General features: G+C 51.1%; 1 protein-coding gene across 1 annotated transcript; it reads left to right on the top strand.

Moving 5' to 3' along the window:
- The first annotated feature begins 10,473 nt into the window (after positions 1–10,473).
- On the top strand, positions 10,474–12,549 carry GSX2 (GS homeobox 2). Its single transcript, XM_068136648.1, has 2 exons — positions 10,474–11,289; positions 11,477–12,549. The coding sequence occupies exons 1-2, from the start codon at positions 10,821–10,823 to the stop codon at positions 11,815–11,817; spliced, it is 810 nt and encodes a 269-aa protein (XP_067992749.1). The 5' UTR covers positions 10,474–10,820; the 3' UTR covers positions 11,818–12,549.
- Positions 12,550–12,927: the final 378 nt, after the last annotated feature.

Below are 12,927 nucleotides of genomic sequence, written 5' to 3' on the forward strand. Positions count from 1 at the left end.
GAGAGTAACCTCTATGAAGAGAGAAACAGGGAAGCTGCATTAGGCTTCCTTTGCTCAAAGAGTCATCAAAATGCCAGCAGATTCAGCAGATTCTTTGCAGCTTTGCAAGATCCCTTATGAGGCACTGTTGTTTATTGCAAGGTCATAGAATGGCCTAAGATGGAAAAGACCTTAGAGATCACCTAATCCAACCTCCCTGCCATGGGCAAGGACACCTCTCAACTAGCTCAAGTTACTCAAGGCCCCATCCAACCAGGCCTTGAACATCTCCAGGGAGGGGGCATCCACAGCCTCTTTGGACAATCCATTCACAGACTCTTGCTACCCTCATAGTGAAGAATTTCTTCCTAAGATGCTGAGAGATAGAAGGCTTTGGATCAAATCTCAGTTCCACAACAGTGGGCTGCTGGACAAATTGGAATGCCTGAATCTGTACACCTTTCCCACACTGAATGAATTACTGTCAGGGCTCTCATTAAATGGGAAGCTCCCAGGGTTTTTCCCACTGGGCAATACCTTCACATACAAGTGTTGTTTCTATGTGTGCATCTAGGAAGTGTGATCATGGCTTTTATTTTCAGTTCTTTGGTACCCTTGAAAGACCTTTTGTAGCTCTGGAGAATGAACTGACCTCTTTTGTTCCCTAAGCCTGAAAAAGGTCGTATTTTGTTTAACTAACCTTTGAAAACACCACGCCAAATTCTACTCCCACTGCACCATTCAGAATAGCTGCAGAGTAACTCTCTCCTATGGCTCTGTAACCAAGAGCTGTATTTTACCCAAAGCTTTCACAGAATCACAGAATGTGAGGGGCTGGAAGGGACTTCAAAAGTTCATCCAGTCCACCCCCCCCGCCAGAGCAGCATCACCCAGAGCAGATCGCACAGGAACACATCCAGGCAAGTTTTGAATATCTCAAGAGAGGAAGACTCCACAGCCCCTCTGGGCAGCCTGCTCCAGGGCTCTCTCACCCTCACAGTGAAAATTTTTTTCCTCCTGTTTCCATGGAACTTCCTCTGCCTCAACTTCCACCACTGCCCCTTGTGCTGGCATTGGGCAGCACCCAGCAGAGCCTGGCTCCAGCCTCTGGGCACTCACCCTGCACAGCTTTATCACCTGGAATGAGATCACCCTCAGGCTCCTCCTCCCCAGGCTAAAGAGCCCTCAGCTCCCTCTGGCTCTCCTCATAAGGAAGATGTTCCACTCCCTTAATAATTTTTGTGTCTCTGTGCTGGACTCTTTCAAGCAGTTCCCTGAGGTCTTTCTTGCCTCCTTCTAGCCTCAACACTTTAGCAGGCCAAATAAGCTATGAGCTACACAGGATCATGAAATATGTGCAATGACATTGTTTCTGGGGTTTTGTTTCCAAGAGAAAGCTTTGAATGCAAGCTCAGACAATACATCAGTTACCAATAAGAACAAGCAAGCTGTGCCAAACTTTCTGAGATTGCTTTAAGGAAAATCTCCATTTTGGTTGCATTTTGCCATGGTCATAGTTTGTGATTTCTTTAATATGTTACTTTCTTCCTAGCAAAGCAAGAGGTAGGATATCTCTAGCCTATACTTCACTGAAACTCTGCTTCCTGAAACTCCTGGGTTTATTCCTCTATTTTAAATATATAAAAGGATGAAACTGAAAAAGGCTGCTTCCAGCCACAGGCATTGGAGATGTGTTTTCACATATCAGCTGCATGGACAGAGCTAAGACTGTATTGTGAAAAGGGAGCTCAAGACAGAAGAGAGAGAGATCCATTTCTTGTGGAGGTTTTCCAGGTCATATGAAAATCAGGCCAATATCTGTTCTAACCTCTGAAAACAAACAGACAAACAAACAAGAAAACAAATCAAAACACCATTTTGGCACATGTGGCTTTTGTCTTCCATCATCTTAACAGTTGCTTAGCCTGGAGAAGAGGAGGCTCAGGGGAGACCTTATTGCTCTCTACAACTCCCTGGAGGGAGGTAGTAGCTAGGTGGGGGTTGGTCTCTTCTCCCAGGCAACCAGCACCAGAACAAGAGGACACAGTGTCAAGCTGTGCCAGGGGAGGTTTAGGATGGAGGTGAGGAAGAAATTCTTTAGAGAAAGAGAGATTGCCCATTGGAATGTGCTGCCCAGGGAGGTGGTGGAGTCACCATCCCTGGAGGTGTTTAAGAGGAGACTGGATGAGGAACTTGGTGCCATGGTTTAGTTGATCAGATGATGTTGGCTGATAGGTTGGACTTAATAATCTCACAGGTCTTTTCCAACCTGGTTAATTCTATTCCATTCCATTCCATTCCATTCCATTCCATTCCATTCCATTCCATTCCATTCCATTCCATTCCATTCCATTCCATTCTCTCTCATACTTAGAAGTTTTCTTTATGGTTTTTATTTCCAGGCTAAATTTCTTCATGGCTGGAGTATATCCATTTGTTCTTCTGGTGGTACTCCTCTTTAGAGGGAATAGCTCTCCTCTCTTGTGGACATTTAGCTCACTGGTATAAGCAAGTCATGTTTCCCCCCTCTTGAGTGTTCTCATGAGAGTCCATGTTCCTCAAATACTGTCCTCCTAAATCTCTTCTCTGGATCTGCTGTGATTTAGTTTCTTCTGAGATGACCATGGAAAATTGTCTGCTATCCCAGAGTTGGTTTCCCCATGCACAGTGGCTGTAGGATTTCCATCTCCTTAGTGGAGTGGCCTTGCCCCTTATGCTCTGTGAGACCTGATCATGCCAGAGTGATGCTTCATAAACACAGGCTAACATGGCCAGGTGCTCAGTCACAATGTCATGTTCAGCCATGGAGCTCCTAGCTTACACTGGCTCTGTCATTGCACTTCCATTACTCTTTAGAGAATCTGCTTCTTCCAGTCTCTGCAGACACTGACTTCACCTCTTTCCTATAAACAGTGCTGGCTGTGCCAAGAAAACAAACTCAGCAAAGTAATTCATCTGCTTCTGAGACTTACCCTTGAGTAACTGAATCCTTAACTGTATTGCCTTCTGCTTCCTGAGTCTGCAAGAGTAGTGGCATCTCTCCTTTAGGTACCTCCATCACTGTACAGTTCTTGAGCTATCCCACATCCAGACTTTCAGTACAGGAAAAAGGCAAGAAATTGTAACCATTTTGTATTTCTTTAGGCTAGGTGAAATTAACTCAAAATTCATCCAATTTTCAAACTGTCAATCTGGTGGTTTCTTTAATATGATATTGTTTGATGACTTCTGTGTTTATATCACAAAGGGTGTTTCATGTCCAGTCTCATTAATCTGACTAACTAGCCGATTAAATAATCAGCATTTCCTCTGGTAGCAAATTCCAAAGGCTGCTTTTGGTCCACTGTCAAGCAGCATGCTTCAAGTTAAGCATGTCTCCTAGAGATCCAAATGCTTGAGGGTTGAATTTCAAGGGTAGAAATGGAGTGGGATGTTTAGTATTACACAGCATCTCATGTTCTCTGCTGGACTGGGGGCTGTGTTACTACCAAGTGTTGGTCTTGGATTAATTTGTGATGCATCAATGTAAAAACAAAACTGGTCGTGGCTGGCATGTTCCAGAGTCCACAAACAAAAAGCTTCCTTTGCATCCAGGCATGAAAGCTAAAACTCATAAGAGAGTTGAAGAGAGGAGAATTCACTTGAGAGGAACTTCACAAAGTGAGTAATGAAAGTTCCCACTCCAAATAAAAAGCAATACACCAATTAGAACTCAATCTGGCTACTTACATAAAAGGCAACACTTGTTTTTGTTGTTAATACATTGACAACAAAAGGAGGACTGAGGAGAATCTCCACCCTTTATTGGGTGTGAGGAGAAACACAGTAACCAAAGAGGAGGAAAAGGCCGAGGTGCTCAATGCCATCTTTGCCTCAGTCTTTAACAGTAAGACCAGTTGTTCTCCAGGTCCCCAAGTTCCTGAGCTGGACAGAGTCAGAGAGCAGAATGAAGGCCTCAGAATCCAAGAGGAAATGATCCATGACTTAGCTACACCACTTAGATGTACACAAGTCTGTGGGGCTGGATGGGATCCACCCAGGAATACTGAGGGAACTGGCAGAAGTGCTCACCAAGCCATTTTCAATCATTTGTCCCCAGTCTTGGTTAGCTGGTGCACTCCTAATTGGCTGGAGATGAGCAAATGTGACACCCATCTATATGAAAGGCTGGAATGATGATCCAGGGAACTACCTGAGCCTATTACAGACCTATCAGTGTGACCTCGGTGCTGGGAAAGGCTATGGAGCCAATCATTGCTTGGGGTGGGCATACACTTCACTGGATAAAAAATCTGGATGGATGGCCAGGCCCAGGGAGTTGTGGTGAGTGGAGTTAAATCTGACTGGTGCCCAGTCACCAGTGGTGTTCCTCAGGGCTCAGCACTGGATTCAGTTCTGTTTAATATCTTTGTCAGTGGTTTGGATGAAGGGGTTGAGAGAACCCTCATGCAGATGACATCAAGTTGAGCAGGAGTGTTGATCTGCTTGAAGGTAGGGAGGATCTACAGAGGGATCTTGGACAGGCTGGATCAATGGGCCAAGGCCAATGGTGTGAGGTTCAACAAGGCCAAGGGTCACTCAGGTCACAACACCCCAAACGAAGTTACAGGCTTGGGGGAGAGTGACTGAAAAGCTGCCCAGCAGAAAAAGACCCAAAGGTGTTGATCAATAGCCAGCTGAATGTGAGCCAGCAGTGTTCTCAGGTGGCCAGAAAGGCCAACAGCATCCTGGCCTGGATCAGAAACAGTGTGGACAGCAGGACTAGGGAAGCAATCATGCCTCTGTACTCTGTGTAAAGCAGCTGCAACTCAGGTATTGTGTTTAGTTTTGGCTGCTCACTACAAGGACATTGAGGTGCTGTAGCATGTTCATAAAAGGGCAATGAAGTTGTTGAGGGGTCTAGAGAATCAGCTCTTATGAAGTATGGTTGAGGGAACCAGGGTTGCTTAATCTGGAAATAAAAGGAGGCTGAAGGGAGATCTCAGTGCTCTCTACAACTCCCTGAAAGGAGGTTGTAGTGAGGTGGGGATGAGTTTCTTCTTCCAAGTAACAAGCAATAGAACAAGAGGAAATAGCCTCAAGTTGTGCCAGGGGAGGCCTAGATTGGGTATTAAAAACATTTTCTTCACCAAAAGGGTTATGAGGTACTAGAGCAGGCTGCCCTGCTGGAGTCACCATCCCTGGAAGCATTGAAAAGACGTGCAAGACCTGGTGCTGAGGGGTGTGATTTAGTGGTGACCTGGCAGTGCTGGCTAAACATCTAGACTTGATCATCTTAAAAGTCTTTTCCAAACAAAATGATTCTGTGATTCTATAAGGCTTGCTGGCTGGTCACTGCATTAAGGGCAGTTATGGTAGATCTGCAGGTGAAGGTTAGAAGACACAGAGTCAGGCCATGAAAGTGAGGAGGGGGCTGAAGGCTGCCGCTGCGGCTCTTTTGAAGCACTCACTCAGATGTGAGTGGTCACAGCCGCCGTGAAGGACTCACAGGGAAATTTGCTTCCAATGGAATGAAAAGGAAACTTTCATGAAAAGGACCAACGGGGTGAAGCGGGAGCAGCCTCACCTTTCCGAGGGCTGCGGGGGGATGGAGGAGGGAGCAGGTTTCTCCCCAGCAAGAAGGGGCCGCTCATGCTGCGGCTCTGGCGCTCCACACCCGGCCGCTCACCAGCAGCCCCGCTCTGCCGGTGGCAGACACGGCGGGGTGCGGGAAGCCCCCGGGACGAAAGAGGCTGGGCGGCCCGAGGAAGGGGAACAGGGGACCTGTCCGTCCTCTGTGCGAGGAGGGCCCCGAGGGTCTCTCAGTCAGGACTCCTTGGAAACGGCCCGGTTTCCCAGGAGGGCTGCTGTGCCGAGTCGAGGTGAGGTCATTTATGACCAGGGATGGGGTCCAAGGAAATCTCCTACGGGAGGGTGCTGCGTCTGCGGGAAGGGGAGAAGCAAGCTCCCCCTTCCTCAGCCCGTAGCCCCTTGGACAAGCCCTCCAACCGCTGCCGGGCTGCGGGCGGGTGCTCGGGGAGAGGCTCCGCGGCTCTGCCTGCCGGGGCCGGTTAGGAGAGTGCGGATGCTCGGAGACGAGAAAAGTTTGAGGGGCGGGGGCGTCTCGGCCTCGGCTCTGCCCCGACCCTCCCGGAGCAGGCGACACTGCGTGCTCCCACCCACAGGGCACAACTCCATCCCCGGCGTGGCGGTGGTCGGCCCCTGCCCTTAACCAGATTCTTTGAAACCCCCCAAAAAAGCGAGTTTCAGTGTTACAACCTTATCTTTGGAGGAGCGCGGGTTTCTTGCCGCGGCGACGTCGCTTGTTAAACAATCAGCGGCGGAGCCCCTGAAAAGGGAGGCATTGCACCCTTCCTGCTGAATGCGCTGCTTAGTGCATATAACGCCAGGGCCTTTTGATGTCTCACAATGCGTGTTACGCCCAAAGATTGTCTCTTTGGACAGATCTACAACGCTTGGCTTCATGTTTGGAAGTTAAATGGACAGCGAGGTTGTTCAAACTCCCACGCTTGAAGCGAGCGCAGACACCCGGCACATTCGCCCGCTTACTTTCCATCAGTGAAAAAGAGGCAGGGGTGGAGGGAAGGGGCTGCTGGTTTAATCCGCGCTCCGAGGCAAAGGGGGGGTGAGGGGTGGAAAGCAACCCTGCCCAAACTTTTCCTCTCCTTTCTTTTCTTCACTTTATTCTTTGGCAGCCTTAAAATAAGAGCTATGTGCAAAGCGTGCGCCCTGCGTAGGTAGCTTGTGTCTCGAAGTCATTGGCGATGTTGCTGCTCCATGAAATCAAAATTTATGATTATTCAAATGTTGGGGACTGTGAAAAGAGAGGAAGAAAGAGGGAAAATTAATATTGCAGCTGTTCTTCTGATTAATGAGAGATAATTGCTCATGAAAAGTCACCCCTGTGGCATTTTGTTGTCTCCTGGATCTTTGTTCTTTTCCACTATTATTGAGGACTTTCTTGAAGACTAAGCGGTTCTTTTCAATTTTTGGTATTCAGAAAGTGTTGCTTGGTTACAGATAATGGAGAAATCTCGGGCTATATTGGGTAAGATGTGCCACAGACAGCAATATCACAATGCCACTTTCAGAAAAGGATGGATACAAGTTAACGATGCGCTTTCAATAAAACATTAATAGACTTGTTCACGCTTTTATAATGACCTCCTTAATGGGAGCTGGGGGCAAGTCCTGTCTTTTGCTTGCGTTCGCTTCACAAAACCCGGCTTCGAGATCGCCGATCGCTTTGGAAACTAATAGGAAATCAATGTTAGATTAGTGAATAAATGCGATTATAGCCCAGGAGCCCGCGGCCCCTCGCTTACCCACGCACGGCTTGGTCCGGAGCGGGGCTCTCCCGCCTGGGAGCTGACCCAGCCCGGGGCGCGCCCTGCCCAGCGCCACCGCTTCTCGCCCTGCCGCGATGTTTGCGGCCAGGGCTGCTCTGCAGAACTTGTTTGGGGGTTTGGGCTGCTTGGGGTTTGGTTTGCTTTTCTAGGGGAATCGTATGGCTGGGATGCGGCGCTTTCCACGGAGGCAGCTCCTGCCGTGAACTCGGCGGAGATAAACGCCCCAAAGCCGGTTCTTTCTCCGGGAGGGCATGGATGGCTTTTTCTTCTGCCGGGAGCTGAGGGGTTGGGGGAGGGAAGGGAAAGAGTTGCTTTTGTCATTTAAGCCGTGAATCTCTTCTACATAAAGGTGTTAGAGACATCTGGAAGAAAAGAGGGACCAGCACCCAGTCCTGCGCTCGGCGGACCAGGAGAGCGGCTCTGATGTTCTTTTTGAACTGCTCCACTTTCAAAGGGGGGCAATTTCGTTACATTCTCATTTGTTACACTGTCTTGAACTAAAGGCAGACAAAGCTATACTCTGTCACCCCGAGCAGAATGAAGGGAATCAAAGGATTTTCCCTTAAAAGGACTAATTTTCTCCTTGAATTATGAAAGTAATGGCTAGGTAACAGCCTGTGCTCTGTACCCAACTGCTTAATACCTTCTAAATCCTTCCACGTGGCTCTCCCAGTCGTAGCAATTAGAGCTCATTATAGGCTCATAAGAGCTCTCATTTCGGGGATTACTTAATGGACAATGAAATTTTATCGGACAGAATTATTGAAAAATAAAATTGTAACGAGGCCGATGTGATGTGGGCGCACGCCTTGCATCATTCCGCCTGGTTTGGGATATCTTTGCTTTCAAATGACTTCTTTTCTTACTCTGCCTTTCGGGAGTGGGTTTTTCTTTGTGTTGGGGTTTTTGTTGTTGTTTTTGTTGTGTGGGGTTTTTTTCCTCCCCCCCTCCGTCTTTTATCACTGCACTTGGTTTATTATAACAATTACAAATTGCAATGTTGATCCGACTCTTGCTCTGTCTGCCTTCCCTCACGACAGCCGCCTCCCCAGATCCATTCTATCACTGCAAACAGTTTTTGCCACTGAGGTCGATAGGGTTTTTTTAATAATATTATTCTTATTCTTTTCTAGAAGAAACTCCCTTAAATGAGGGAGGGGGGGAAAAAAAGCGGGTGGGGAAGAGGTGGTGGGGGAAGAAGATATTAATTCAAATTTCCTCCAGATGAACTGTGTTTTACACGGGAAGAATCGGGCAAAACCCCATGCCTGTGCGCTGTGACCGAGATTAAAACCCCATCGGAGCTCGGGAGGTAGAGTCCCCTGGCGAGGCACCCACCGCACCCCGGGGGGGACCTGCAACTGCCGAAGGCCTAGGCGGCGGGGCGGCCAAGCATCTCGGGGCCCGCGGCTGACTGGGGCTCCGCGGCCTCGGCTGAGCCCTCGGTGGCAGTTTGGGGAAAAGTAGGTGAGGTGGGAGCCGACCCGCCTAAACCCCGCGAGTCCCTAATTGTTGTCACAAGACGCGGGATTAGCGCATTGCTGGAATAGCTGTCTGTTTACACTTCGGAGCCCCGCCGGCCGGTAAACACTTTCTAATTGAATTCTAATCACATTCAAATAACTCCATAACCAGCCTCAGCTGCAATTCATAAAACTTTAATTGCTATCCATAAATCCTCAGATCGCCGAGCGTGTCCCTGAAAACACTGTTGCATCGTGCCTGCACAGGGCCGTCGGGGAGGTGGCGGGGAAGAGAGTAGCGAGCGGGGCTGGGGTCGAGCCGGTGACTGCTTTGGAACGGGGGGACGCCGGGCGACGCTGCCTGCTGCGGGCTGGGGACGAGGACTGGACAGCAGGGAGGGAGCTGGCCTCTCAACAAGGCTCGAGTGGCACCGCTGAGCCTCGCCGGTCCCCAGGGTGAGAATATGCCGTCTTCATCAGAAGGCGGGCAACAACTTTGTTTTGCTGGGTTTTAACAGCAAAAGAGGGGGTGTGCGGGGGGGCTGTTAGGATGTTCGCGCCCCGGCCCGTCCCTTGTGCGCGATAATCGCCTCTAAACACGTTACAGTTATTGATGCACTCTTCAGCCTCTGGTAATCAGGCGTACCCTGCGTTTTCTGCTTTAGAGCACAATTGTCGCTTCCCTTTCTCGAGTGAAGTGGGATGGGATCCGTAGTCGGTTTTAAACGCCGCGTCGCATCTGCCAAGCAAGAGCGCGATCGCCTTTCTATGAACGATAAGTCTCTTCTTAAATTCCCATAAAACAGGTCATTGGAAAATCGTGTAATATGCTGGGAATACTTTGGCTTTTTGATGCAATCTGAAATGCTCCGGAGCCACCGACCGTATTTAGCTGTTTATCCAATTTTACTTTGAATGATTGCTTCAGCAAACTTGGTGGAGATCAAAGAATCCTTCCCCCCCCCCTCACCCCGACATGTTCGCCTTTCATTAGTGCTGCGAGCTGCAGTCCTGAAGCGGGTGGGGAAGTTCATTGGGAAGTTTTCCGTTTTGATACCGTTTAGCTGAGAAGTGTCCGGGTAGTTGAAGGATTTGATTTGTCCGTCGAAGTAATTACCAGTTTGGCAAGATTCACTCGAGGTAAATAGGGCAGGGGGAAAAAAAAAACCCAACACAATAAACCAAACCCCCACAAAAAAAAACCCAAACCAACAAACAAACCAAAACCAACCCAACAACCCGGACAGCATTCTTATGTATGCACACGCACACAGAAGTCGTCCCTAACTTTGCGTCTCTGTCTGTGACCCTGGCTCCTCTGTGTGCGGAAAGGGCCTCCTAAAGGAGTCCTGCATAGAGGGAGCAGACCGGACCGGGGAAAAGTGTTGGTCCCACGCCCCTGTGGGAGACACGGCCCCTTGGATGATACTTTACCCTGGGTGGGAGAGGCCGGCGCTGACTCGCTTGTTTCAGCGCATCACCTGCTCCCTTCTTCCCTCCGTGCAGGGAAAAGGACCGTGCTCCTCGGGGGAAAAAAAAGCCAGTAGAAACCCCTTCCGACTGATTTCAAAACCCCACGGGTGTGTTGACAGGGGGATGTGTCTGCGAGTGCGACTTGTGACGGGGCTGTGGGGCAGTCACCCCCTTCCCGGCTTCCCCGCTCCTATAATTTATTTGGGGCGGAGGCGGAGGGCTGAAGTCATCGGGCAGCGAGCGAGCACGCACACTTTGGGGCCCTCCCCGCTTTGCCTACCCCCCCTCCCCAGCCTCTCCTGCCGGCCTGGGAAGCCGGGGAGATTTAGATCTGCGAGGCTTTCAGCCATCACGTGTTTAAATAGTTGATATAAAACCCCCGGCGCAGGGGATCCAGGCGGGGGGACTTTAAGACCAGCCCTCTCCAGGGACCCTTTTGTTCAGCTCTCAAACATAAGCACCTTCTCGCCTCGCCAGGACTTCAGTGGCAACTTGGCCAAGCAGGAAAAAAAAACCACAAACGGCTTTGGGAGAGCCGCTCCGGCAGCCCTCCGAAATGTCCCGCTCTTTCTATGTCGACTCCTTAATCATCAAAGACTCTTCCAGGCCGGCTCCCTCCTTGCCTGAGCATCACCACCACGGCCAGGACTTCTTCATCCCTCTCGGCATGCCTTCCCCCCTCGTCATGTCGGTGTCGGGCCCGGGCTGCTCGTCCCGCAAAAGCGGCGCGTTCTGCGTCTGCCCGCTCTGTGTCACCTCGCACCTGCACTCCCCCCGCGGCGGCGGGGCCATCCCCCTGCTCAAGAGCCAGTTCCCCGCCGCTGCCGCCGCCGCCGGCGAGGCTCAGTGCTGCCCGCGGGCCGGCCACGCTCACCACCCGCCGCAGCACCCGCCGCCCGCCGCCTCCGTGCCCGCCGCAGCTGCCGCCGCCGCCGCCCTGGGGCACCCGGCGCATCACCCACCTTCCTGCGCCGCCACCACCTACAGCGTCAGCGACCCCCGGAGGTTCCACTGCCTCGGCATGGGTAGGAGTCCTGCGGCCGCCGGGGAGGGGAGGGCGGCGGGGGAAGGGAATCCCCCGAGGGTGCCCGAGGGAGAGCGGCTGCCCTGGGGGCGCTGAGTTGCGGGAGAATGTCTTTTCTTTGTCTCTCTTCCCTCCTGCCCCCCGCTTTTCTGTCTCCCCACTGAAGTAAGTGCTTCTCTTCCGTCCAGGAGGGTCCGATTCCAGCCAAATACAAAACGGGAAAAGGATGAGGACAGCTTTCACCAGCACCCAACTTCTGGAGCTGGAGAGAGAATTTTCCTCCAACATGTACCTGTCCCGGCTGCGGAGGATCGAGATAGCCACATACTTGAACTTGTCCGAGAAGCAAGTAAAAATCTGGTTCCAAAACAGAAGGGTGAAGCACAAGAAAGAAGGCAAAGGCACCCAGCGAAACTCGCACGGGGGCTGCAAGTGCAACACCAGCCAGGGGCATTACCCCAGATCGGAGGACGAAGAGTCTCTATCCCCCTCATCGGCTACCGAGGATAAAGAGATCTCCCCGTTATGAGCCTGGCTCGGAGCTCCGCTCCCCGTCACCGGGTCCCAGCCCGGAGCGGCGCTGAGGCTCACCTGGCACTGCTGCCCGGGGACAGCAGCCCGCCGGCCTGCAGCGGGCATTCCCCGGCCGAGATGTTAATTTTCAGCCCTTCGCAGTAATAGATATATAAATATATATATATATAAATATATATTTTTTGAAATGTGAATGTTTTAGTCGTGAGAGCTCAACTAAAACGTTATTTATGTAACCCCAGGAGCAGGCACCTGCTCTTCCCAACATGTAACATGGGACTGGACTCGCACGGCCCAAGGTGCCTCCCCTCGCCTTCTCCCCAGGCAACTTAAAGGAAGGAAAGGAAAAAAAAAAGGCAAAACAAACAACCACAAACAAACGTTTTTGGAACCGAAAGACGAAACCTGCAACAACTGAAAAGCAAAGAAAAACCTGAAGGGCTGAGAACCTCCTGGACGGACTTGTTCAGAGAAATAAGCCAAGAATGTTTGGCTTTGGGACGGCGGTTTGTTTGTGAATAGTTTTATATAAAAATTCTATTTATATTTATTTAAATAAACGAGATAGGATGGGAATTGAATTTTTTTCTTCTTCCCCCCCCCCCCCCCGCCAGTGCCAGCCCAGTCCAAGCAGCCAAGGTGGACGGGCTGGGGCAGGGTGCGTTTCCTCGCAGTCCTTTGTACGGTGAAAGCATCGGTGTGTACTTGTCAGACTCCTCCGTAAAGACTAGAAATAAATGCCATCGGTTACTAACCCGAATATGTTTGCTGTTCCCCTGTGACTTGGCCGGCTCGGGTGGGAGGGGAGCGGAGGAGGGTGCGGGGACTCCGCCGCGGCCGGGGGAAATGCAAATGGAGCGGCTTTGCTGCGCCGAGCAGCTTTGTGCCGCTCTGCGGCCGGAGCCAGCGCACGGCCTGGCCGCGGCTGACAGCTTGCTCCGGGCTGCAGCCAGCCGGCGCCTCGCCGGGGACACCCTCCCGCCTCTGGCCTGCGGCGATGCTGCCCGGCCCGGCTGCACCGCCTGGTACAGTCCGACACTTCCCCCGCCAAGAGAGCTGCCCACCTTCGCCAGGCTGGAACTCCGCCTGGGTTATTCTGGGATGA

Source organism: Melanerpes formicivorus, unplaced genomic scaffold, assembly GCF_026170545.1.
Source record: "Melanerpes formicivorus ecotype bairdi unplaced genomic scaffold, bMelFor1.0.p_v2 SCAF_4, whole genome shotgun sequence".
NCBI classification, from domain to species: Eukaryota; Metazoa; Chordata; class Aves; order Piciformes; family Picidae; genus Melanerpes; species Melanerpes formicivorus.